The following is a 27,039-nucleotide window of genomic DNA, read 5'->3' as shown; positions in this document are numbered from 1 at the left end:
GGACATCCACGTCTATGTAAGCTCTGTGACCTCAGGACAGTAGGTAACCTTTACGAAGTTCTTTCATTCTGGATAAAATGGGGTGGTGGTTCCCACACACAGAGCTTTTGTGACAGTCAGTCCACCTGGAAGTCTCCAGTACTTGCTTGGCACAGAGTAGGAGCAAAGTGAGTCTGGTCTCCCATCCTCCTGCTTCACAGGAAAGGTCAAAGGGCTCAGGCTCCCTGTGCCAAGCACAAGGAAATCATAGAGGTTCAATGACAAGAAGCTGGGCTGGGGGTAGGGCTGGTGGAAGAAAGCAGTGGGTGTCTAATGGCACAAGATTCTAATTATCAAATTGGCTGAGCTTTAAAACTGTCTCTACTGCCCAGGTTATTAATGGATGAAATAATGATGGCCAGGAGTAACCAATAAAACATTCAGATGTGGTATGTAAGCTGTTTACTAAGGTTGGACATTTTTATTTTAGAAAGAAACTTCTTAAATCAAAAAGAATTCTGCAGGCACTCATGAGTTTCATGGCACTTATTACAGATATCCAAGGATTCCAGTATTAGAGTACTGTGGCCTCCATTTGGGAAACTTCTGTGTGTGATGACCTGTTATTCTAGGTAATTCTGACAATAGCTCCATGAGGTAGGAGCTTCTCGGAAACAGGCAGCAGACCATGAGTCATAGCCCTCCCCACCCCAGCTATGGAGGACTGGACTAGGAGTAGATCAAGATATTGCCTAAGCCAGGCTAACTAGTCTTCATCTCTTCTATTATCATTCCTAATGTAAGAACAAGACTTAGAAAGGTTAAATCTCATGTCCAGTTATCTATCTGGCAAGAGGCAAAACTTGGATTTCTGTCCAAATCTGTTGAACTCCAAAGCCTGCTGCCTTGTTGAACAAATACATACGCTTGGTCTTTGGAGATGAATATGTCAAATTCTAGTGGACATGGCCTTGGCTTCAAGGAGGGTCTCCAGAGTGGCTTGGCACTAGACTAGACATTGACTTTCCTCTGTCTGCCAGCTTGTGTTCACATGACCTGGGCAACAGGATCAGCAGCACTGGGTGAGAAGTTGATGTACCTGGGCAGTCATTGTCAAGGGAATGGGTTTGAGTTGAAATTATCTGGGCTGAACTCTAGACGTGAGATGTACCTACAACATGTTTCTAAAAATAGTCTTGATGGTGAGCAGTTTGCTATGGGAAAGAGATCCCTTTGGTTTAAAAAAGAATGTTTTTTTTTTATCGACTGTAGGTAAAACCTCAAACCCTCTAACCCCCGAGAGCCTTTCTTGGGTACCAGTTAGTTATCCTTTACTCAAATCAACAGCTCCCAAATAGAAGCAGATACACAAAAACTTTTATTAAGTGGAAGTTAGACTTCATGGTAATTAACCAGTTACAAGTGCATTTAAATGCATGTGTGTGGACACCGTAGAAGTCAGAATGGTCTTCCTGAAAGTCCAGTGATCTGGCTCGGCACATGCCAGTGCAACCCAAGGTAGAACCATACACACAGGAAATACAGGGCGACGATGACGTCAGACTAGATTGGCAACACCATAATTCATTGTTACAGCTAAGCATTACAGAACGTGAAAGTCCAAAGACCAGAAGACTATTACTAAAATGATTCTTACTATAGACCCTTACTTCTACTTAAATGCTTCCATAGGACCCATGTAGCAAATCCTCAACTCTGGGGGGACAGCACCATTTCTCTATTTTACGCTTAAATGGGCCACAGAAACTGTAAACAATCAGGGGTCCTTCTGATGCCCATGGCAGGTAGATGACAGCTGTCCCCTTGGGAAAGTGCAGTTCCATTTAACTGGTGTCAACATTTGATACTGTAAATCTTCCATCTGAAAATCTGCCTTCTATTTCAATTAGCACCAGTTTATTTGAAATAGTTTTCCTGGTGTTAAATATTTAGGAAACATTTTTTTTTTTTAAACCAACACACAAAGTCCCAAACAATGGAAAGCAAAAAACGTTCAAAAAGTTGTTTTAGAGAACAGCATTTAGAAAAACAACATCATTTAAACATTCAACAAATCTATGTACAAGGTGCCCAAAGCTGGCAAGGAGCATGGCTGAGGAACAGTCACGTAAAAGGTTTATTAACCTGAACCTCCTCAGGCTGTATTTACAGTCAGATAGGTATTCAGAAATGTAGTATCAGAACATCTGGATTTGGCTAAAAATCATATAAAAAGACACATCCCGGCCCCCAATAACTTCTAAATAGGTAGCAAACATATCCAGTATAACCACAAGTACCAGGTTTAGAAGTATATTTTTCCATATTTTACATACAAACAGCTGAGAAACTTTCTCAATGGACACAGAAGAGATCCTAAGTGGCAGAGAAATGGAGTTCTTTATGTCAACATTGTCAGATGAAGGAAAGAATTTTATTTTTCATGCCGAGTAACATAGGAAAGTACTGATTAAGGAGCAAGAATAAATTATTAGGGGAAAAGGTTTCATGGGAATACAAAATCCCCAAGTGTGCTGAAGACGTGTGTTTATTTCATATGGACTTTCCAAAAAAATATAGGTGATGATCTCTTTAATTTTGAAAAGAAAAAGGCCAATGATTTTTCTTCGCAAGACAATATTTTTATATTGTTTATTTTCTATATTCTGTTTTTATATTCTTTAAAACTATATACTCCAAACCCTTTGGAGAAGAGTTTTTTTCCCCTTAGATTGCGAATTAAACACAATAGACACAACCTATGCTATATTTATCCAAGGCAATATTCATTAACTTCATGCAGTTTTGTTTGCTTGCTAATCCAGTGTTACTAGAACATTTACTTCTAAAAAAACTGGGCCCATTTTGTAACGCCCACATTTCCCATTTCTGCTGAAGAAGTAAAATATAAACCATTTCTCCTTTAATCACCTTTGTGGCTGAAATTTGTTTAGAGCTGAAGTTTCAATGCACTGTCTTTAAAAGTATCAGCTAGAAGTGGATAATTGGAAGTCCTATATCCCCATAATGATATGCATTCAAGTCTGTTTTTAATAATTTGCAGTTGTGGTAAGTCTCTATGAAAAAAAAATTGACTTGGATTGGATACAAAATAACATTACCCTTTGAAAATGCATAGCTTGTCACCTTTACATTCATTCACTAATATTAAAGACTTTTATACACAAGTACTTACCTTGAAGTAGTGGTAAGATTGTATTTTGAAAGATTTCTAAAAATTGGAGAGCACTGCCTCGTTGTTTTTGAACTAGTGCCTGATTCCAAGTTAACACTGTCATGTTAACACTTGCATCTCACATAAAGGACTGAGTCTTCTTTCTTTCTTTTTTTGTAAGCAGGCACTAAAAAGCAATGCTTTCTACTGACAGCATTTCCACCAAATACCCCATTTTTAGCTATTTTATTATTTTATTTGAATAGGTTAGATTTGGTATAGAAAACAATTTGAAAGATGGCTTAATTCTTAAAAGTAGAATGTTTTTAAATCTTATCATGGATGAAGGGCAACAGAGGTTTTGTTATGACTGTGGTTCTCTCACTCCCCGGCTCCCTCATTCGAAAAAGATGACCACAGGCCACTCGGCAGTTGTATTTGATGATAGTCACGAACCCTTTGGGACCTAGCGATTTTTCTTATCCTGAGTTCTTCCTCTAAGTATATAGATTTTGATACATGAAACACTTTGGAAACTATACTAATGTCTGGTTATTCCAGAGAGCTTATGTTTCAATGGCTGACTATCGTCCAACCATTAATTATAAAAATAGGAATTTAAGGTCATGTTGTAGGAAAATATTGATTAATGGCATTTTTTTTAAAAACATATATGATCTGCCTGCCTGGGCTATTTTACACCCAGGATATTTTCAGTTATTGAAGTCATGGAACAAGTATATTTGGGGGGTATTGAGTTCTTCCCTAAAAATCTAAATCTATTCTAAAGCTTTCTACCAGTGATCACAGAGGTTCCCCAAACAGCTGGGACACTTTGGAAGAAGAAGCTTTGCTATCATCACAGGGCTTGGTCAAATCACAGTCATTGCTTTCCAGTTAGCAGAGTGTAAGGGAAAAGGAGTAAAAAGCAAAGCAAGGGTTTATAATCTGCAGTGATACATCTTTCTCTCCCTCTCTCTTTTTGGCTGCACTGCACAGCATGTGGGATCTTAGTTCCCCAACTAAGGGATGGTACCCGTGTCCCCTGCACGGAGTCTTAACTGCTGGACCATCAGGGAGGTCCCCACTGTGACACATCTTTTTTTAATTTCCCTTGGGTGGGGTAGTTTGTGATTGCTACACCGTAGATCCCTGAGGGGTAATTCCACTGGCCCCAGAGCTCTGCCTCTTTCCTGCCTTGGTCATCTGTGCCCAAAACATGGGAAGGAAGCTCCACTGGGGTGAGAGACGCGTGCTTCACAACACAAGCAGACTGGAAGAGCCTTCTCTTAGCATAAATATAAACTTAAAACAAGTATACCCCACAGGAGCCACTTCCTTTTCACATAATAAAGGTCAGTTCCATTTTCATGCTCTGTAACCCTGTGCAGAGGTCAGGACCCAGACCAATGGATGTGACGCTGTCTTCCTCTGCCCTGATCACTCCATTGGCTTTGCTCCGGCGGGGTACTCGTGGGGGTAGAGGACTTGCGAGGGGGGCTTTGAGTCAAAGTGGAAGGACTAGGTATCTGCCTTGCTATTCTTTGTCAGTGAGTCTGAGTGGATCTTTTGTGATGAATATGGCAGGTTGTCTGCTGATCAACCTGCTCTCTGAATGGTCATCCCAAACTGTTGAGACAAATGGAAACGTTTCGCTGAAGGAAGAGAGGAGCCTCATCGACTCGGCCTAACATGCAAGTCCTGGTAATATTTATCCCCTTGGACCTTAACTGAAGAGTGAGAAAGCAAGAGCACAGAAATGAAAATGTTTAATCCAGGGCTTTGGGAAGCAAGCATATATTAAAAACAGCATGGCCGCTGGCTCAGGCAGATTAAGGCAGAGGGGAGAATAACATTTTGCTAGTAAATTCAAGATTGTTGCCCAAAGGGAAAAAGAGACTACTGACTAGAATGGGGACTGTTCTTTCTCTCCCTTAAAGTTCAACTTCTTCTCCAGCTGCTGGTTTTTCCTCTTCAGAGATGTAAAGAGAATTCAGAAAGAAATAGATGAGAAACTTTTTTTTTTTCGAGAAAATTTTGTTCTTTAATGACAGTGCTCTTGCCTTTTTCAGGAGTCGCTGCTCGCTCCCCTGACTAATTTTCTGAATTAAAAATTTAGAGAATTAACCCTAGTAAGTATGTAAATATAACAGTTAATCAAACTTGAGAATTAATTTTTAACACTTTCATAATATAAGTAGCAGGGAGCTTTCCTTTGAAACCTGGCAGTTAATAGTTATGTGGATGGTGCTCAATAGGAAAAGAATATTTTGAAGAAAAAAGGACTATGGCTTAAGTGTTGAAGTCATAATCTCCACCTTCTTTCAAAATCTACAGTTATTTATTTTTTGAATGGTAGCTTTGCTCTTGTTCCCTAGAACTTGGGTCCTCTTAAGTCCTGCCACTGTCTTGGCATTGGGGCTAACCATTGCAAAATGGGCTTCTTTTCCACTAGAATAGGAAAGCTCACAATTTACTCCTCCAGTACTGTATTGCTTTAGAAACATAATAAAAGTATAATTTATCAAAAAGCAGGTGATGGGCCAAAATGGTTTAGGCCCATCTAGCTCCATGACTAAACTTGTGAGTGGCTTTACTCAAAACCTGTGAAACCTGTGAGCTGCTGAGAGAAGAGGACAATCCATTCATGGACTGGTCAACCTGTCAATCATATGACGACAGAAATATCAGGCATTGTCAATGTTGTTTAAGTTGCATTCATATTTACCATGTGACATAACCATATTACCAGCTATTTCCAACTTTGAGATGACTATTTTTCAATTTGATCCTTTCAACCTGTGAATTTGAGCTTATTTTCAAATTTGGGGGCATCAATACAAGTTTACATGGATAACAAATGCTGAGTGATAGCAGCAAAATAACTTTTTTCAAAGGAGTCAAAAGTTAAACTCAGAACATTGCACTAGCTAGTCATCTCCTATAATTAACCACTTAAATGGCTGGAATTTTGGGGATGGGAGCCTGGAAGTTAGGCTAAAGGGATAAATTTCAGAGTGAGTCTGCATTTGACACTGTGAATGAGAGGGTTCTTTACTTTTATGCTGAAATACTTGGATTTTAAGTATGGGTAAAGAACATGGGTCCCTGGGGTCTTCTCAGGTCTGGAGTCATTCTGGAAGAGTGAGGTCTAAGCCAGCTCTTTCAGTTGCTCTTTCCCTCCTCCCTGGATGTAGTAATGAGGCTGACTCAGGTTCAAGACCATTTGCACCAGGTTTGGCTTTGGAGGTGGTGGTAGTAATTTTAAATATTCTCATTTTATGCTAAGTACTAGGGAGTGTCAAAGGAAGTCATGTATCTGAAAGAGACACACTTTCTTATATATCTGAAAGGGTTAGTGATTATCCCAATACCACCAAGACTCTGGTGTAACATACACTCTAAAATTACCTAGTTTATCCAAATGAAGGAAGCAACTTCTAATTTTTTCCATGACACATTTATTCCTATTTTGTCTTTGCCCTCAGGGAAAGATGTTAAGGTTTTCTACATGGAAAAACTCCATTTTGAGGTTAGCGGACACTCTAAAATACCTAAGTACCTACCAGTTATGAAGCAAGGATTTTGCCGTGTCAGAGGTGGAACAACAGAACTTTTATCCTGGGATGGAAACTCACAAGGCAGGATGGAGTGGGAGGGGATGTGGAGGGGTTGGCAAAGGGCTTTGGCACAAGGAGGCAACGTGTGCTATCTGAAACTGCAGGGGCTCCTGGCTGCCTTCGCTGAAGGCACAAGGCTGCTCTTTGCCAGCCCCTCATCACAGTGGTCACGGCAGTGAAAACAGTAAGGAAGTTAGGATTACAGTCATTCAATGCTTTGGGGCCCGGCCTGGGCACGCCAGGAGGCAGAGTGAGAGCTGAATAATACTTCGGTATATTTTGCTCAGAGGCAAGGCTAGTTTAAGGATGTTGTATTTTTATACTCAAATCTTCCATGAGAGTGATTTTTGGGGAGAACTGACTTCTCTCCCTTCTTTAATTTTAGTTGCCCAGATAGTGCCAATGTGTAAGTTGGGGGCGCTGCTGGAAGAACTTAACTTGATGGCTATGGAACTTGAAATCTGCTTTTTCCCAACAGTTGAAACCAGTGCCCAAAGGCTGCATCTGTCCATATACACGTTCTCTTTGGTCTGCACACTGCTGGCCAAGAATTTGAGTTTTGATTAAGTGTCAGGTAATATTGTATTTCCAAGTCAGAAGGTCTAGCGCCCTGGGCCTGATTTCTGCATGGTTCTGATTGTCTACAGCTGGGGTCCCCCTTCAATGGGGATGCATGTCCTCTGGTTCACTGTGATCTCTGTCATTCTCCAGTGTCCTTCTTTTGCCTGATCTGAATCATTCATTTACACAATTTGCCTGTTCTTTCTAAGGCATCTGCTATGTATTAGCAGGCTTGTATTAGGAGGCTTCTATTTAAATATGAAGCAAGACTCATTTGATCAAAAACCATGCAGCAATGAACACTTCTTGGGAAACTGTAATGCCAACATTAGAGATATTCCAAGAGAATAAAGAGAGACATTGGAGTGCTTCATCTCAGAGATGAAGCTGTACATGTCTTCCCCTAACCCTGTGCATTTCTAGTCCTCATGTGTGCAGATTCTGAAGCCTGTTTGGAAGCAGAGTCTGAGTGACCCTTTGACCACCTCACAGGGGTTGCCTAATGGATAAGACTGTTCTGTCCTAACTTTTCTTTTGATGTTATCTGCATGCTTGACTAATTAGTCTAGCTTTTGAATTACTAAAATCTTAGAAAGAAAAGATGTTTTCTTGCTTAACAGTGAGTGGGCTAGAAAAAACTAATGCGTTATGAAATGGTTTTGGCAAAGCTCAGAATTATTTGTGTGGTTAATCAACTCTCCATGGTAGCCTTCCTTGTTCCCTGACTCTTGGGAATATAGTGACTTTCTGATCTCAAACTTGCCTGTCTGTGAACTACTCATGTGAAAAATCAAGCACTTGTTCTGATAAGGAAATGAAAGTTGTTTAGTTAGTGGTGAGCACAAAATTATTTTAAAGATCACCAATCAGCTAAGAATTGTATCTTTGGGCTTATACGCTATGATTTTAGAAATTACCATCAAATGACACTTGCTAGTCAAATGCAGCTTTGTGGTTCTGGTAGGCTGAGCACTAAGCTTGTCCTTGTGACAGAAATCTATCACGGTACATGACAGAATTTACAAGTTTATTTCTCTCATTGCCTATAAGCATATCTATTAATATTTTAAAGATTTCAGATATATGATTCTTAAAGTGTTTTCTTTCCCCTAAATACTTTGAAAAAACACTGGTAAAGATAAAAGGAGTAGCTGTTGTAATCTTGATTCTCTTGTAATAATCTTTCCATCTGATCTGCATTTCTACTCTTGCTGCAGAGGGTTGATTGAAAAGATATGCATCAAAATGCTTGCTTAAAAGAGGCATAGCCCTTTGTTTGGAGAGCAGGAATTGCTTATAATATTAACACTTCCTGTCTGGTAAAATATTGTATTTTAAAAAATAAACTACAATGTATAAAACCAAGGTCATTTCCCACAAAATGTTCATGTTCTTTGTGATTACAAAATGCTGCATCTTGTAAAATATTTCCAGTTCTGTTAACTTGAGAAGTTAAGTATTAATGCTTATTATAAAAATGTCACATCTTTCAGAAATTGTAGAAGCCTACGCAGTGTATTTCTTGCCTTATTTGGAAAATTAAGTTATAACTATTATTGTATTTAAGATCACATTTTGACATAACACATTACCATTGTGATTCTCAGACTCACAAGAAAAGTTATAAAACATGAGATTGTCTTCAATTAAAAAAAAAGGAACTATTTACAAAACAGGACCAGAAATAAAATTCCCATTTTGATTTCTAGTCCTATGATAGATACACCTTTTAAAGCACATATATCATTGGAGCTGGGCTTTTACAGTTAGTCATGGTAAGCAAACCAGTCGGTCTTAAATACATTTTATACTTTCTTGCTCTACTGGTGAGCATTACTTAGTGATACAATTGGTACCTAAAAGTGCTTATAAGCTCAATTCATTTACTGATTTCCGGTTTGACTAGTTACAATGTGAAAGAAGGAAACAGTCCCGCTCTGGAGGAAGCCCCACAGGTATGGGGAACAGGGAGAACGTGTGTGCTGCTGGTTGGGTTGTTTTCTTAGAGAAACGAAAATTCCAGTTGACCCCTGTGCCCAGCACTTTCTCCAAAACGATCCGGATCCTCATCCATATTCATGAATCCTGCTCTTGTTTCCACTCATTTGTATGCACAAATTCTCCCCTGCGTTCATATAGATCAGAGCTATAGTTGATGTGGTCAATAGAAATTCTACAGGGTCATGAGAAAAAACAGCACCTTGTCCACAAAAGTCCAGGGAAGTTTGCTCCTTAACTGTCATTAAAGCAAAATGCACAACTTTCACATCCCTCCCCTACAGAATTCTTGCTAATAATCAGTTCTCCAACCAGCTGATTATAAAAAGGAACACCAAGGCGTCATATTCATAATACATTCAGAAACAGCCTTATATGAGTCTGTGAAAACCCACCAGGGACTGCGCTGTGATTCAGACGTCAGCCTTAGAATGCAGGTCTAAGAAACAAAGAAACTGCTCTGTTTCATAGAGCATTCCCCCACACCTCAAAAAGTTAGTACTGTCCAGTTCATGGAAATTGGTCATGAAATGGTATGTTCATTAAAAAACAAACAGAAATTATTCTGACCAGGAAAGATGCTGGAGATAATAAAAAAACCTTTCTAGTCTTAAAATTCTCCAGATCTACTTTTCACATACTCTTTAGTTTTCCCTGAGGAAATGATTTTTTTTTTTTTTTTTACAGTATTTTGCTACTATTCTCAAGGTATTCTCTCCCATATGTACAGTTCGTGCCACTTTTCCCTAAATTTTCCCAAGTGAGTGCTGCGTTTTCCTTTTCCAATGAAGTCAGATGGAGGCGGACATGGGTTGAGCAGTGCTGGCTAATTCAGAACTGCTTTTGAGTGTGGCTTAGTGTGACACCAGCGACAGTGGACTTCAAGTGATCTTGAAATTTGATGGAGGGCATGTTAATTTCAGACACTTCTTACAACATACATGTAACTTTTTTAAAAAAAAAAACTTTGTTGGAAAGTCCAAGAACTGTAACGTGCTTCTTTCTCTATTGAAAGGTTTTCATCTGCAATAAGGTTATGACTGGACAAAGACTCCTCTTATAAAGGGCACCCACCCTGTTGGTGCATGGAGTTGCTCACAGGCATGCACATTCCTGCTCAGAAACCCACTGCCCTCTTCCTGACGCTGGCTTTGCCAAACAATGGAAGGGACTCTTTAGCAAGTGAGGAGGAGAGTAGTGCGTGCCCACCGGGGATGCTCGTGGGGCATGCTGCATCCCTGCCCTGTGTGCTTCCCAAGTAGGAGCTGTCTCTTGGCTTTAAGAAGCAGCTGCTCAAATGGAAACATGGCAGCCCCTCGGAGATGCCCAGGGACAGTCACCACCAGCTGATCAGCACTAGGATGGTGAACCCCAGTCAGGTGTCCATAGCCCTCCTGTATCCCCTCTCTGGCTTCCCACCCACCTGCTACCGGATGTTTCCTTCAGGTGGTCACACTGCCTCCCACTCATTGGTTGCACATCCTCTGGGAAGAACTAAGGCTTAAAATGACTGCTGTCTGTTGTGCAGCTATCTGGAGAAGCCTGTCCATCACCAGGAAGTGCCTTCTTTGGAGAGAGATGAGAAATCTTTTCTGCAGGAAGGGGCATTGGGGAGAGAAAAGTCAAAGGCTACCACATGCCTTCTTTAGAAAGACTTTGGGACCAGAATGCATTGTCTTTGCTGTTCCTTTTGCACGTTCTCTGAGCTGCCCATGGTGGGGGGCGCTCCCATTAAGCAGCCACGTGCCCTAGTACTTCCTTCTCACCCATCTCCCTCCTCCCCCTGACAAATGAAGACAGAAAAGAACATGGTACCACAGAGAAGGCATAAAATAAATTCTGGGCTTAATTTGGCACATCATTTAGTTCCAAAACATAACAAAATAGCTCTACATTTTTTTTTTTTTTAAGTTTTAGCATTTACAATCAGTGCTGTATATTACAATTTGTAGCTTTCTGGGTGGCTTGAAAGAAATTTTATCCCTTTTCTTCAAGGCCAGCTAGGTGAAGCCTGGTAGTCCCTCAGCCATTACATGTCTTGGTGCAGAGAATAGGTGTCTGTGTACAGCAAGTACTGAGGGTCTGTGCCCACCTTGGAGTTGGAGCACAGGACACACAGAGCCCTGGGCTGGCCTGAAGAAAGGAGCCCTGCATGGGTCAGAAATGTGGAGAGTGTGTGTGAAGAAGGTTTCAGAAAGGAGAAGAAATCCCAGGGAAGCTGCATTCAGGTCTACACTTCTGCTTACACCTGCATCAGCTAATAATCAGGTAAGGACTGAACTTGGCTCAGCCAGGCCAGAGCCCAGAACTAGTCATGGGTTGTCCTTCTGGGGCAGAATCACAGAGCCTCACTCCAGGACTGTCCATAGCCATCTTCTCTCCCAAAGTTCTGGGAGTGGGGGGATGGATTTAATGCCTTGCCTTTTTAATCTCTTTTGATTAGTGATTTAATCCAAGGATCAAGGGCCATGGAACTTTGCTGAAGAGAAAACCCTCTCCTCCAGGGTTACACCCAACAGCACTGAAGTCCACAGTGAGCCTGCTCAAATGGCTGACCAGTCTGGGACTCACCAGTGGGCACTGTGGCTGCTGGGTAGTCCAGTCACAGTGCAGGGCTTCCTGGTTCAGGCCAGAGCATCACCTCCTACCCGAGATGCCAGTGGGTGAAGCAGCAGGATACCAGGGAGAAGAAAAGACAGGCTGGGACAGAGGGTGCAAATACATTTCTGTACTTAAAAAACCCTTTCCTGGCTGACCTCGTCAGTGCTAAAGCATGCATTATAGCTGGCACTGTACTGACTGGTGATCACAATGGGATATTAAATGAAGCTCTTTCTCTGCTCTCTTAAGTATTTTTAAAGAAAAATGAAGGAGGAAAACAGGATCTCTTTCAAGGAATAATGCTTCAAATGTCATAAGAGAGTTTAAAAAATAAAACTGCCAAAATATATGAATGCACAGATTGTTACACTGTAGAATCTCCTTTTTCCCCTTGCATATTAAAAAAAAACAAGGATATCTGTTATGACTAGATGACGTCTTTCTACTCTTTAAAAAAAAGTGTATGTACAACCTCTAAATATATTAAACTTTGCTCTGTGCAATTTCATTCAACATTCCTATGGCTGATTCTAGGCCCCCGTCCCAACACAGTGCATCCTATAAGGCGCTCTTGCGTCTTTGCATAGGTACAGGACGAATAGCTCGAGCAGGGCGATCAAGAGGAGGGTAGACAGAGAATGAGCTTATTTATAGGGCTTGAGAACTACCCCTGTCCTGGCACCACTACTAGCAAGACGGACAAACAAACACACACCAGGCTAGAAAGTCTAATAAATGGAACACAGTGCAAGCCCTGGTCCTATTGAATTGAGAGATTCCTATACCAACACGCAATTTCCTTTTGGTGTTTCGTACATTCCCTTCTGAGCGAATTCTTAATGAATAGCTCCAATATTCTGATAAGAAAAATAAAGGTTTGGACCTCCCCTTTCTCCATATAATCTTTATAGTGTTCATGAACCCATCTCCCAGATGCACTAAAGCCTAAAACCTATAAAAGTGCACTCAGAATGGATGTTGACCTCACACGACTTTCTGAACACATGGAGGCTGAGCTCTGCGTGGCCTGAAGCAACCGGCTGGGGTGGTCTGAGTTCTCTACCTTTTCTGAAACCAGTCTGCTGTGGTGTTTTGAGGGAAGGAAGGCCTGATGAGCCACTGACCCAGCAACAACCATCAGATGCGCAGTGATGAACAGATCTGAGCTGGGGTTGGCATCACATCACTGAAGGAAGCTTCGAGGCTTACCCGGATGGCGACACATCAGGTCTTGAGTGCACTGTAGCCAGGAGAGAGGTGGGGCCATCTCTCAGGGTGGGGCTTCTGAGGAAGACTCCCAGATGTTTTCCACCAGTGACGCGGGATGTCCTGAACTCAGCTGGGGCTGAAATCTGCTGGTGATGTCCACTATCAATCTCTTTTCGGGCTTATGCCCTCCAGGGCCCTTCAAGCTAACAGCTCTACCATGGTTCAGTTTGGGGCCATTCTTCAAAACAAAACAAAACCAACAAAAAAGACATAGAAAAGATACCCAGAGTGCTGCCACTTCCTGGCAACACATCATGATGTGAACTGCTCCCAGAAGTCCGATGGAGAACAGGGCAAAGACTTCACAATGAAAACAGGTACTGTTCTTTATACAAATGCTACGGAATAACTTGTAGCTTCTTAAGTGTCAAAAAAAAAGTCTCAGAAATGGTATTATCGAGAAAGTTTATCAAAATAGGCCTCCTTTCTAGGAAAAATGGGCTTGGTTGGTTCGATTGCTACAGAAGTCCACAGTTTTCAGACCTAGACCTACAGCAAAAAAAAAAGTTGACTTTTCTTTTTAAGGAAAAGAATAGTTACAGCTGCTCTCAGCTGGGTTCTCAGCAAGAACAGGGAAGGTGGTGACCTTTTTTGTTTTTTTGCTGTGATTTCACCAAGGTTCCTAGAAGTGCTTTCCCTGGGCTTCAAGTGGGTTTGGTACGGAAGGAAAAGCACTTTCCAACACCCTCGGAGGAACATGAGGGCAGGAGTGTCTGGGGCGAGTTAGGGACCCATGTATCAGTCAATGAAACGCTGGCAGGCCTTCTTCCAGCGGCAGGCCGTGCACCACATGTCTCGGTTCTCCATGCCGTACACCTTCCGGCACTTCTTGCCCTCTCCCCGGGGCTTCCTGTAAGACAGGCCAGGAAACGGCGTTCAGTGCGAGGGATTCTATGGGCATTCTTTGGAGACCTCAAAATCCCTGGAAAGCTCTGGAGAAAGTTAGGACACATAGCAGGGGGTCTCTCTAGGTACAGAGGTTTACCCGTGTGGGATGTTTTCAGCACACTTCATCACTCACCTGCGTTCAGTCTTGTCCGACTCTTTGGGACCCCTTGGGCTGTAGCCGGTCAGGCTGTCCATGGAATTCTCCAGCAAGAATACTGGAGTGAGTTGCCATTTCCTACTCCAGGGGATCTTCCTGACCCAGGGATGGAACCCATGTCTCCTGGATTGGCAGGCCTATTCTTTACCATTGAGCCAGGTGGGAAGCCCTTCACTGAACTGTTAAAATTCGCTGCTTTTAAGAGTACTTATAGCCTTCTTCAGCTTCTACATGTCCATTTAGAGACATGTCCATTGGGACATCTTTATTACACTGAATTACACGAGCAAATACAAGACATAACAGCAGTGAGCACTACTCTTTCAGGTTTTTAAATACGTACATTCAAGTGGTCTCTTGCTTCTCAAATGTCTAGCGTTCTGGTCAAGGGAATCCTGGGGAGGTCCTCCTTGATCTGGGTTAAAAACTAAAATTCATATCCTACCGAGGTTAATGCAACATGTCTTTAAAGAGACCCAGTAATCAGCATTACCTATTCTGCAAGAGAACTAACCATGAACTGTTACCCCAGAAAAATGAAAAACCTTTATTAATAGTTGATGGACGGGGGGAACCATGGGAACAAAAGAATGGGTGTTTCATCCATTTCAGGGGAATTTTATGGAAGGTTGTATCTCTGGTTTCTCTCTTCCTCGTGGTTCTATTTTTTGGCTAATTCCCTAGAGAAGAGGCATGTGGGGTTTCAAGCACTCATACCTTAGGCTGACCGTCCCTCTTGGGGGGGAGGACAGGACGGTGTGAGTGTGCGGTCTCTGCTCTCCTGTGCCCACTGGGTGACTGTGGGTTGGTGACACCTGTAAACACATGGGAAACAAAGTTGACGGGGCAGGCTCTCCTCACCATGCATTTCCTTAGCCTTTGCCATGTGGGCAGTGGTATCTGACCATTAGACACAGAGAGGCTGTGCTTCGTTCACAGAGATCACAGGTTAAAATGGATGGGGTGATGCTTCTGGTGGAATTTACACGCCTCCACCAACAGAAAAGAGCCAGCAACAATGAATACTTCAGAAATATTCATGACTTCACATCTCTGCATTCCAAATTGCTCATTTTCACTTGAATAATATTTTAAACCTTAAAGGATATTCTTCTTCCAAGCCTCAATCATCTCTCTTTTAAAGAAGAAAAGAGGTTAAGAAAGTTTTCTAAAATTATACAGCTACTCAGTGGCAACACACAGTGCGGACCTTGGCCTTCTGTTTATTCAATTAGATTATTCACAGTCAATAAATAAATGGTTTCTTGCGTAAGACATCCACATGGCAGATTCTGGGGTCTGAACAGGAACAAAGGCAAGCAGCAAAGAGGCTGAACAAAGCAAGAATGAATGTCAACCTTGTAGAACTTTTGAGCACCCACTTTTTGCCAGGGTCCCTGACAACAGCTTTACTTTCACAGCTACCCCATGTGTTAAGTATTCATCATTCCCATTTTACAGATGAGTAAACCAAGCACAGGGAGGTTAAATAACTTGACCAGGATTGTGGAACCTGTAATGGCCAGAGTTGAGCTCTCCCTGATGCCAGACCATGTGTTGAACCTCCTCATGCTCTTGTCTCTCAGCTGTGATGATGGGAGAGTCCGCTTTGCCCTCCATCCCTCTTGCATTTCTCACTTATTCTCTTTGCATCACCTGCTCACGTAACATTAAATATCTCCCAGCAAATGGGATTCTCAGAAGCTCCAAAAAAACTAACAAAAGATAAATGATGTGTCATGTATATATAAAAGATTGCCCTACAGAAAAAAGCAAACATTTAATAAACTTAAAAACGTAATCACTGAGAAGCCAGCAGGACCACAGGAATACCAGTACTGATCAACAGTCATGGGAACATCCCTAAGCACACTTAGAGAACTGACTTTCTCTAGTATAGGGACCTGGACTTTTAATTTTTTTTTCAATTAAAAAATTGAATGTAAAAGAATGGACATATAAGTGCTATTTTCCCAGTTTATAAATTTAAAAAAATTAAACACATAAGAAAAAAATTAATATTTTAAACCATTGTTGCTATAAGTCTGATTTATTCTGTACCATTGGTCTTCACTTTATTTTTCTTTTTAAAAAAACTTTATTTTATTATAAGAATACCTAACACGAGGTCTACACTCTTAACAATTTTTTATGCACACAATACAACACTGTTGATTCTACATATAATGTACAGCGGATCTCTAAAGCTTATTCATCTTGCTTAATGGAAACTTCACGTCCATTGATTAGTAACTCTCATTTATCCCCTCCCCCCTACCCCTGTGGGCTTCCCTGGTGGCTCAAACCATAAAGTATCTGCCGGCAATGCTGGAGATGCAGATTTGATCCCTGGAGAAGGGAATGGCAACCCACTCCAGTGTTCTTGCCTGAAAGTGAAAGTCGCTCAGTCGTGTCTGACTCTGTGACCCCATGACCTATACAGTCCATGCAATTCTCTAGGACAGAATACTGGAGTGGGTAGCCTATCCCTTCTCCAGGGGATCTTCCTGACCCTGAAATCAAACCAGGGTCTCCTGTATTGCAGGCAGATTCGTTACCAACTGAGTTATCAGGGTAGCCCCATTCTTCTTGCCTGGAGAATCCCATGGACACAGGAGTCTGGTCGGCTACAGTCCATGGGGTCACAAAGAGTTGGACACAACTGAGCAACTAATGCTTTTTCACTTTCCTATCCCTGGCAACTACCATTCTACTTTTTGATTTTATAAATCTATTTTAGATATACCATACGCTGTAAATTAAATCATACAATATCATACAATATTTGCCTTTTGGTGACTGATTCACTTCACTTAGCATAATGTCCCTGGGGTTTATCCACATCAGCATGTATTTTAGAATTTTCTTCTCTCTCAAGTCTTGAATATTATTTTACTGTATGGAATACAGTAGGTTGCTTTTTAAGCATTCAGATTCTTAAGTACCCATCCAGATGTACTGAGAACATGTTTTGATATGGGTTTCAGGAATTTACATTTAAAGTCTTTTCCCAAACTCTCATGAAAGTGAAAGTCACTCGTCGTGTCTGACTCTGTGCAACCCCATGGACTGTAGCCTGCCAGATTCCTCTGTCCATGGGATTTTCCAGGCAAGAATACTGGAGTGCATTGCCATGCCCTCCTCCAGGGGATCTTCCTGACCCAGGGATCGAACCCTGGTCTCCTGTATTGCAGGCAAATTTTTACCATTGGAGCCACCATGGAAGCCAAATTCTCATGCTTATTATACTTTTGAGAACTACTAATTAACACCATGAGAAATACTCTGCTTGTTGAGATCATTATAAACTCCAAATTTATCTGATATGGTGCAAATAATTACTGGAGGAATAAATGAATATGTTAAATAGGGAAGAGCAAAGATGAAAGGGCATTTCAGAGTTCAAAGTCTACAGCAATGGCGTCCTCAGGGAATGACTAGCGGCCAGTATATCTGGTTCTGTCTTGTCCTTGAAATACCAGAATATCATTTTCCTTTTCTTTTTTATATCAGAATGAGAATTAATTTTCCATTAAAGAATTAATTAACTGACTCTTTACTTTTTGCTAAAGCTGGGGGATTGAGGGCAAACAGAGGTGAGTAACAGACATAATATTTTTCATAAAATGAAAGCTTTGGAGTTCAGTGTATGCATTTGATGTGGATGGGTATATTTTTCCAGAAGCAGAATCTCCACACATCCCCTATCCCATTGGGATCAGGATTCATGCCTGTGTGCTCAGTCGCTTCAGTTGTGTCAGACTTTTAGCGACGCTATGGACTGTAGCCCTCCAGGCTCCTCTGTCCATGGGATTCTCCAGGCAAGAATACTGGAGTGGGTTGTCATTTCCTCCTCCAGGGGATCTTCCCAACCTAGGGATCAAACCCCCACCTGTTATGGCTCCTGCATTGCAGGTGGGTTCTTTACCATTAGCAGACCAGAATGCATATTAGCAAACCAGAGGGAGTGAAGGCTTCAGAGTTTATCCCCACTGTAGATAATCTAGAATGTGCTAATATGAATTAAGTGCTCAGGATAAAGAAAAAAAAAATTTTTTTAATTACTGTAGAACTTGTAGAATCCCAAGAATACCTCCTTATTCAGTCAGAGAACTGGAAATGTTTAGGTGACATGCCAGGGACACTATTTCCATCAGCTGGGGATAATGTGAAAGGTTCTAAATTTTGCAAAATGGCCATACCCTTTTTGTGTGAGCTGGTACAACATGGTAAAATGCTCTTCATTCAACAAAGATTTATCAGGTTCTCACCATGCCCAGGTGGCTCTAGTGGTAAAGAACCTGTCTGCCAGTGCTGGAGACATAGGAAACTCGTGTTCAATCCCTGGGTCAGGAAGATCCCGTGGAGGAGGGCACAACAACCCACTCCGGTATTCTTGCCTGGAGAATCCCATGAACAGAGGAGTCTGGCAGGCTACCGTCCATGGGTTGCAAAGATTGAAGCGACTGAGCATGCACGCATGCATGCCGTAGGCACTGTTGTAGATTGTGGGGATACAGCGCTGCACAAGATTAAATCTCTGCCCTCATAAAGTGTACCTTCTAGTGGGGAGAGAGACAATAAGCACAAAAGAAGTAAGGGCATTTTTGTGATAAGTGCGTGAAGAAACTAGAACAGGCTACCAGACCAAGGGTGATGGAAAGCATATTTGTTTAGGGTGGTGAGGGAAAGCCTCTTGCATTGGTTATCTTTGATCTACAGGGCACTCTGGGGAAAGGGGAAGGCGAGGGCCAAGACCTCCCAGGTGCGGAGGCCAGTGGGGCTGGAAGTAGGGCTGGGGGAGGCGGAAGGTAGGAGGATGGGAGGTGGTGGATTCAGGTCAGGGCTTGAAGCTGTGATGAGGAATTTCAGTGCCATTCTAAGTGCAAGGGAAGCCAGTGGAGCATTTTAATAAAGTGAGACATCTGATTAATGCTTTAGAAAGATCACTCTGGCTCCTTGGAGAATGAATTGGAGATAGCCCTGGACAGGGCTAAAGACTACTTAAGAGGTTTTTGCACTAATTTAGGGGGAAAATGCACTGGTGATTTAGATGGCGGTGTGACAGTGGTGGGGAGAAGTGGTTGGATTCATATCCTGTAGCGGCAGACTCTGGGACCTGCTGACAGATGGGCTACAGGACAGGAAATATGAAGACAAATCTTTAGATGAGTCAGGGATGAACCAAGAGGAGTCAAGGATACATCCTAGGTGCTGGCCTGAGAGGATGAAGGGATATGGGTGCCATTTACTGAAATTAAAAACACAGTGACCTGGTGGGCTTATGGAAGGATGAGGACCAGATTTGGACATACTCCAGGAAGAATCCTTCTCTATCGTTTTTATTTCTGCTAATGGCTTTTTTAACGCTGGAGTTGAGAGCACACCTGTTTTGTGTTTAGTCCTGTCCGACGGCAGCCCCTCCCATTTCACAACAGACCTGGGGTTTCTACAGCCTTCAGTGTAGCAGAAGCCTGGACTCACTTCTCATACCAGTGTGTTACTCAGTTCTATGGGAGGATGAATACAACATAACTCGTGAACTTTCCTGGAGACTTTTAACATCAAGACGATCATGTTTTGGTGTCTTATGTTAACCGGGGCTAAGGGTAGGAAAGTCAAAGGGAGCGACTGGCAGAGGGAGTCTGCCAGCATTTATTCAGTGCTTGCAAATATGAAAGATGGGCCACTGGGTTATTTATGATCTCTTTTAATATTCACCAAAAAGCCTGAAAAATAAGCACTATCTGAATTTTGTAGGTAAAATAATTTAGGCCTGTAGCAGGGAATTGGCTTACATGGATCTCAGAGTTAAAAGCAGCAGCAGTAATTTCCTAAGAACTTGTTAAGCTAAGTACCTTCCCCCATGTTATCTAATTTAATCCTCATAACGACCCTGGATAAGCAATGCTATCACTTTATAGACAAGGAGATGGAGAGGGTAAGGAAGTGGCTGAGGCCATGCAGTTAGTGAACAGTGAAACACTGGCTGTCTGACACTCAGAGATCTTGGTATTTGGTTCTGAATGGTGCTAATGCCCTGTTTTCTGCTGTCTTCCAACCTGCCTCATCAATGATGACAATAATGTGTGCCCTGGAAAACATGATTTCAGCTCTCTTTCCCAATGGCTTCCACATTCTATATTTATTTGTTTTATATCTTAACTTTTTAAGTTCTGTTTGGGGACTTGTTTTATAAAGTATATAGCATACTTGGAGAGAGTACTATGTGGTATTACTTCTAAATTAATAAAATGGGCTACATGCCTATAATTTGTCTCCTGATTAGGTATGATTTCAGGAGAGCTTCAGTTCAGTTCAGTTCAGTCACTCAGTCGTGTCCGACTCTTTGCGACCCCATGAATCACAGCACGCCAGGCCTCCCTGTCCATCACCAACTCCTGGAGTTCACTCAAACTCATGTCCATCGAGTCGGTGATGCCATCCAGCCATCTCATTCTCTGTCGTCCCCTTCTCCTCCCGCCCCCAATCCTTCCCAGCATCAGAGTCTTTTCTAGTGAGTCAACTCGTCGCATGAGGTGGCCAAAGTATTGGAGTTTCAGCTTTAGCATCAGTCCTTCCAATGAACACCCAGGATTGATCTCCATTAGAATAGACTGGTTGGATCTCCTTGCAGTCCAAGGGACTCTCAAGAGTCTTCTCCAGCACCACAGTTCAAAAGCATCAATTCTTCGGCGACCTCTAAATTACAGTCTGCAAAAATTATGGCTGATTTCTCCCATATGTTGAGTATATCTGTTATATGAGTCAATCCCAATAAGGAGAATCCACTTTCTCTGCCCTCTGTTTAATAGCAATGAGATACATCACAGATAACAACACTAGTAAGTTCTACTCAATGTCAACCAGTGCCAAGCATTGTGCTTGAAAATACAATACAAGGTAGCGGTTGCACAGCTAAGTTGAAGCCATTGCTTAAGAGAGGTCCTATGACTGACTGGCTCGAGGTCACGGCTTCTAAATGCCAGAGTTAGTATTTGCCTCACATCAGTTCAGTAATGGGCTTCCCCAGTGGCTCAGTGATAAAGAATTTGCCTGTAATGCAGGAGATGCTGGCAGGAGATGCGGGTTTGAACCCTGGGTCAGAAAGATCCTCTGGAGAAAGGAAATGGCAACCCACTCCAGTATTCTTGCCTGGAAAATCCCAATCCATGGGGTTGCAAAAGAGTCGGACATGACTGGGCAACTAAACAAAAACAAAAGCAGTAATGTAGATCTGTCCCTCTGTAAATATGCTGGAAAATTTTCTTTTCTTTGTGATTTTCTATCTCTAAAATGGAAAAAAGGGCCCCTGTCGTCGTTTTAATTTCTTCTAACAAACAATTTTGAATCCTACATCAAAGTGTTAAAAAAAAAAAAACAACAACGAGCTAATAAGCACTATTTCAGGTCTGGAGACTATCTCTCTGGCCTGAAGCCTCTTGGCATGGCCCTTTGATAGCAGATTGATTAGCTTCTACTTACTTGCATGGGGCTTATTATGGACAGATTTTGTGCAGTCCTACCTTCACATATTGAAGCCCTAATTCTCACTGTGGCTGTATTTGGAGATGGAGCCTTTAAGGAAGTAATTAAAGATATGTGCTGCATGTGTGCTAAGTTGCTTCAGTCATGTCTAACTCTTTGTGACCGTATGGACTGTAGCCCACCAGGCTCCTCTGGCCAAGGGATTTTCCAGGCAAGATGCTGACTGGGTTGCCATGCCCTCCTCCAGGGGATCTTCCTGACTCAGGGATGGGCATCTCTTAGGTCTCCTAGATTGGCAGGCGAGTTCTTTACCACTAATGCCACCAGATGAATTCAAAAGGGTGTGACCCTGATCCAATAGGATTAGTGTCCTTATAAGAAGGGACAACAAATGGCTCTCTCTCCATCTCCCCACCTCCAAAAGAAAAGGCTATGTGGTGACATATTGAGGAGGTGGCCCCTGACAAGTCAGCAGGAGGGCCCTCACTGGGAATTGGGTCAGCTAGCACATTGGTCCAGAGAAGGCAATGGCAAGCCACTCCAGTACTCTTGCCTAGAAAATCCCATGGATAAAGGAGCCTGGTAGGCTGCAGTCCGTGGGTTCGCTAAGGGTCGGACATGACTGAGCAACTTCACTTTCACTTTTCACTTTCACACATTGGAGAAGGAAATGGCAACCCACTCCAGTGTTCTTGCCTGGAGAATCCCAGGGATGGGGGAGCCTGGTGGGCTTCCGTCTATGGGGTCACACAGAGTCAGACACGACTGAAGTGACTTAGCAGCAGCAGCAGCACATTGGTCTGAGATTTCTGGCCTCCAGAACTTTGAGAAAATAAATGTGGGTTGTTTAAGCCACCCAGTCTACTATTATGGCAGACTAACACAGGGGCCAAGAGCTCTCAGTTTTCTGCCCTGAGAAGACAGGGAAAGAAAGAGAAATAATTAGAAGAAAAGAGGAGTCACTGGGGAAAAACAGGTCAAGAAAGCTGTAATTAACCATGGTCTTCTCCCTACCCTATGCCTGTAGCCTTGGGCTAGAAAAGAATGAATCTATACTTACGTTTGTGAATATGCAGATCGACTTTCTCAGCTATACACCTCTGGGAAGAAGTCTTACCCAGGGAACTTATTAAAGCCCCCAGTTCAGGAAGTCCAGTGTAGGCAAATGAATAAATAAAATTCTGCAAACCTTGGGATTTCACAGAAGGAGATTATTTCTACTTTCTAGGAAGCATATGAAAGCATCTCCTCTTCAATACTAGGTCTCAAAGACAGGGGAGAAAAGGAAATCTTAAATGGGGTTGACAACCTCAGGGTACTTGCTTTTGAGTAAAACAAGAAATGTGTTCATTAAAGAGGATTGGCTACCCACTCCAGTATTCTTGCCTGGAGAATTCCATGGACAGAGGGCTACAGTCCATGGGGGTCACAGAGAGTCGGACATGACTGAGTAACTAACACTTTCATTTTCAATAAAATGGAAACTGCTCTGTTCATCAGTTTGTATAAAGTTGAAGCCACCCCTAATACTAGTCCCTTATCATTTGAAACTTTTAGAGTTTTTGTTTGAAAACCCTATTATACAAATGTAGGAGGTGGGGATTCACGTGTTCTTAGAGTCAGCCTGGCTCCCCATCTTCTAAGGGAGGGACTAGCACCTGTGGAGAATTCAGGGACGGTTGCTGGCATTCAGTCAGTGGACATGTGACAGCCCTAAGCTAGGAGGTGTGGAGTTGTGAGATCCACCCCCCAGTGTAAGTGGGCAGACAGCAAGCAGCTACTTTTTTACAAAAAGACATGCTTGAGAGTAGGACAACATGAAGAACACTTTGAGTTGTAAACCTTCCTGTCATCTTTCTAGAATAAAACAAAAGCCTTGGAAAAGGGCAGCATTCCCTACTCCCTTACCTTTATTTTCAAATAGTAATGGCAAGCTTTACTGCTAAAGCCATCTAAAATCAGGTAGATTGGGAATTCTCTGGTGAAAGAATAAATTAGTAGCTCACATAGGATTTTAGTGGGAATCTACTTAACTCAGTTATTCTACATGCTGCTGCTGCTGCTGCGTCACTTCAGTCGTGTCCGACTCTGTGTGACCCCATAGACAGAAGCCCACCAGGGTCCCCAGTCCCTGGGATTCTCCAGGCAAGAACACTGGAGTGGGTTGCCATTTCCTTCTCCAGTTATTCTACATACTTTCTGTCAAAGCTCTAGTCCAAGATGTCCCTGGTAACCAATCAAGAGTGAAATGAGGAACTGTGAAAAATCTAGGACTTTGACAGGAGGGCCGAGATATCCATAGTATCCATAGAGAGAAAAGTCTTAAACTTTGCTTGTTGAGAAATCAACAAGAGGAGGGAACCTGACTGGTGTCCTGCTGTGTCAGCCACTTAGGAGATTCAGGGGACTTAAAACTAGTGAAAAACCACTCACAGTGATGTCACTTTATTTCATAAGGAAATGATTTAATTAATAGAACAAAGGGGAAAATATTCCATTTGGGCTGATAAAAGAGGTAACTTGAAAGGAAATCTGAACTGTGATGTTCTGTCTACATGCCGTACTTATTTTTTCACCAGATGAGCAATGTGTGGTATGTTCCTGAAAATTCAGCTCTAATCAAAGACAGGAGTGAATAGAATTCAGAAGAGCAGGTCTCTGTAATTCTATGTTTGGACCTGCCTCTCTGGGTTAGGAGGGTAGTCTCAAATGTCATATTGAGAGTCACTCTGGTCTTTTTATGTCTATCCAGAAAAAAAGTTGCCAAAAAGGCTGACACCCACCTCGAGGGAATTATTGTTTTTGCCAGAAGCAAAACTAATACCTCCACATCTAATCTCTTCTTTTTAAATGTTTGTAACAAGGTCATCCATCGTATTCTTGTTCTTTGAGAACAACCAGGAGTTCCCACTCTTCATGAAGCAGGCACCTTTCATAATTACTCCAGATCCACCATACTGCTTACAAATCCAATTCTAGGAGTATTTTCTGGAAGCCACAGATTTTCAAATTGCTGTCAGCAGGATGCTTTTTTATTGTTGGCTATTCTTCTAAGGAATTTAATAAATATTCTTTGACAGAGCACAGCATAATTGATTGAGCCACTTTCATTTTTATCAGTTCCACAGGAGGCCTTAGTATTTGCTGGAAACCTCTGGGAGTTGCCAGCAGTTGCAATAAGAAGCTTTTGTGAGGTCCTTGGGGAGGCAGTGGAGAGAAGAAAATAAGGCTAATATCTATTATCATAAGCCACTTTCTGAACCTTATCAGGAGTTGTAAACCCCTGAGCATGAGCAATGTGGAGGTCTATGGATATTCTGATAAGCTGTAAAAGACTCAATATCTTCTAAATGAATAGTTAAGAATCAAGTAAATTCATGGTGAGTTTTCAGACAGTAATTATTTAATATGTCAAATCAATTCTAAAATAATCCTTAAATCCGACGGCATATTTCAATACTCATTTATTTGCAAATTACCTATCAGCATGGATTATTTAGGTTTTGGAAGAAAAAAGCTGATTTCAATTTCTACTCTCTAAACTTTCAAAATGACATACCCACAAACAATAATTTCAAAGTCAAACTGCATATAGTTGAAAGAAAAAGGGAAAGTGTTGGTTGCTCAGTTGTGTCTGACTCTTTGTGACCCCATGGACTGTAGTTCACCAGGCTCCTCTGTCCATGGAATTCTCCAGGCAAGAATACTGAAGTGAGTAGCCATTCTCTTCTCCAGGGGATCTTTCTGACCAAGAGCTCGAACCCAGGCAGGTTGTGGGCAGATTCTTTACCATCTGAGCCACCAGAGAGCTCATAATGATATATGCCATTTACCTGTAGTGTCGCTTTCTTTTATCCTTGGGGTCTGAGTTCAACTATTAATTTTATAAAGCCTTTAGGAAACATACAAATACACCACCCATACAAAAAAATCTTGATTTATTTCCAACAAGTTGTTTATCAACAGATGAAACTGTCTTTTAGTTTCTAAAATTCCAGTCAAAACATCTTTTCACAGAGAAGTTGGGCTAGTCAACAAGATAGCTTGCTGAGTTTACAAATGTCACTTAAAAAAAAATTATTCTGGCATTTCAATCTTTGTCTTTTTCTTACATGTTTCTACAATTTGTTCTCTAAATGTATGCTTGGCTTTGACCAGATTTCTGGCTTTTTGCTTTTCTACTTACTGGAATGCCTGTGAAGGTAACTGGAGGAGACTGCCAAGAAATGCTGAAGCTGCTGCCGTTGGGGGTGAACTTGGCTGCTCCTGGAATGGTCACGGGGGGCGTGGCCTGTCAAATAGAAAACAGAGAAAGTTGTTTTGAAAGAATATTTCTCCTTGGAGTCTTAAGCTGTCATTACCAAAATAAGGCTTTGGAAATAGTCTCAGCTTTATTAATGACAAAATTATAATAGAGGAGATTAAACACGGTTAAGGAAAGTAGCTAGAGATAAACTTTTTATATATCTCAGCAATCTAAGGTATAGGAGGAGAAAGTTTTTGGCTGCTGATTTCTGAATAGAAATTTGATTATACATACACATACCTATCTTTGGACATCTGTGAGATACAATTCCTTGTTATCAAGTTGGGAGATCAGCTTTTTATAAGTGATGGTAGGTTGTCAATTACATTTTGGGAAGGTAATTTGGCAATACATGTCAAAATTCTTAGTGTTCTGTACACTAGCTATTCCACTTCTATAATTCATTCTAAAGAAATGGACACAAGGATGTTCATTGCAGAACTATGTATTATATATTTAAAAAAAACTGGAAACACATAGGGAAAATGATGCTGAAGAATACTCATTGGCATGAGAGATCAAGTGGAAACACAAAGCACAGCGAAAACTACTATAATAGATTCCATTTTTAAAAATGCACACATAGAGCAGTCCTGAAGGACCTACCAAAAATATGAACCAAGGGGCTTTCTTGTTGTTGGGACTTGGGATGGATTTTCTTTCTTTGCTCACGTTTTTAATATCTTTATGTTGAACACTTATATCCATATACAGAAAAATCCCAATGCTGTGAATCTATAGTTTGGGAAGAAACCTCTAGATCCCTTAGTGTGTGTTCCAACTCTCATTATATTCATAAGAAAAATAATTTATGTTGGTTCAAGCCCATGATTTTGGACCTAAATGCAATACTGACAAACAAGAACTAAGGGATGAATTATTCTTTTTGAATAGAAGAGTCAGGAATGAAAGTTGCTACATCAACTAATTTAATAATTAGCGCTATTCCATTGCTCTTGAGTTGAAGTCTACTTAGTAAATGGCTGAATGACTTCTC

The 27,039-nt window shown here is 41.7% G+C and overlaps 1 protein-coding gene across 1 annotated transcript in view; it reads right to left on the bottom strand.

The window, feature by feature from the left end:
* Positions 1-1,316: 1,316 nt before the first annotated feature.
* ZNF704 (zinc finger protein 704) overlaps positions 1,317-27,039 on the bottom strand; it is a 278,264-nt gene continuing 252,541 nt past the window's right edge. The window contains exons 7-9 of the mRNA XM_055432513.2: positions 25,923-26,027; positions 14,966-15,063; positions 1,317-14,053 (exon numbers count right to left, since the gene is read on the bottom strand). Of these exons, the coding sequence (XP_055288488.1) occupies positions 13,942-14,053; positions 14,966-15,063; positions 25,923-26,027 (315 nt within the window). The 3' untranslated portion in view covers positions 1,317-13,941. The remainder of the gene's footprint in view (positions 14,054-14,965; positions 15,064-25,922; positions 26,028-27,039) is intronic.

This window comes from Moschus berezovskii, chromosome 16 (genome assembly GCF_049115385.1).
Source record: "Moschus berezovskii isolate FMDL1 chromosome 16, NW_MosBer_1.0, whole genome shotgun sequence".
NCBI lineage: Eukaryota > Metazoa > Chordata > Mammalia > Artiodactyla > Moschidae > Moschus > Moschus berezovskii.
Note: the sequence above shows the minus strand (reverse complement) of the source record. Positions and strands in the feature narration are given on the sequence as shown.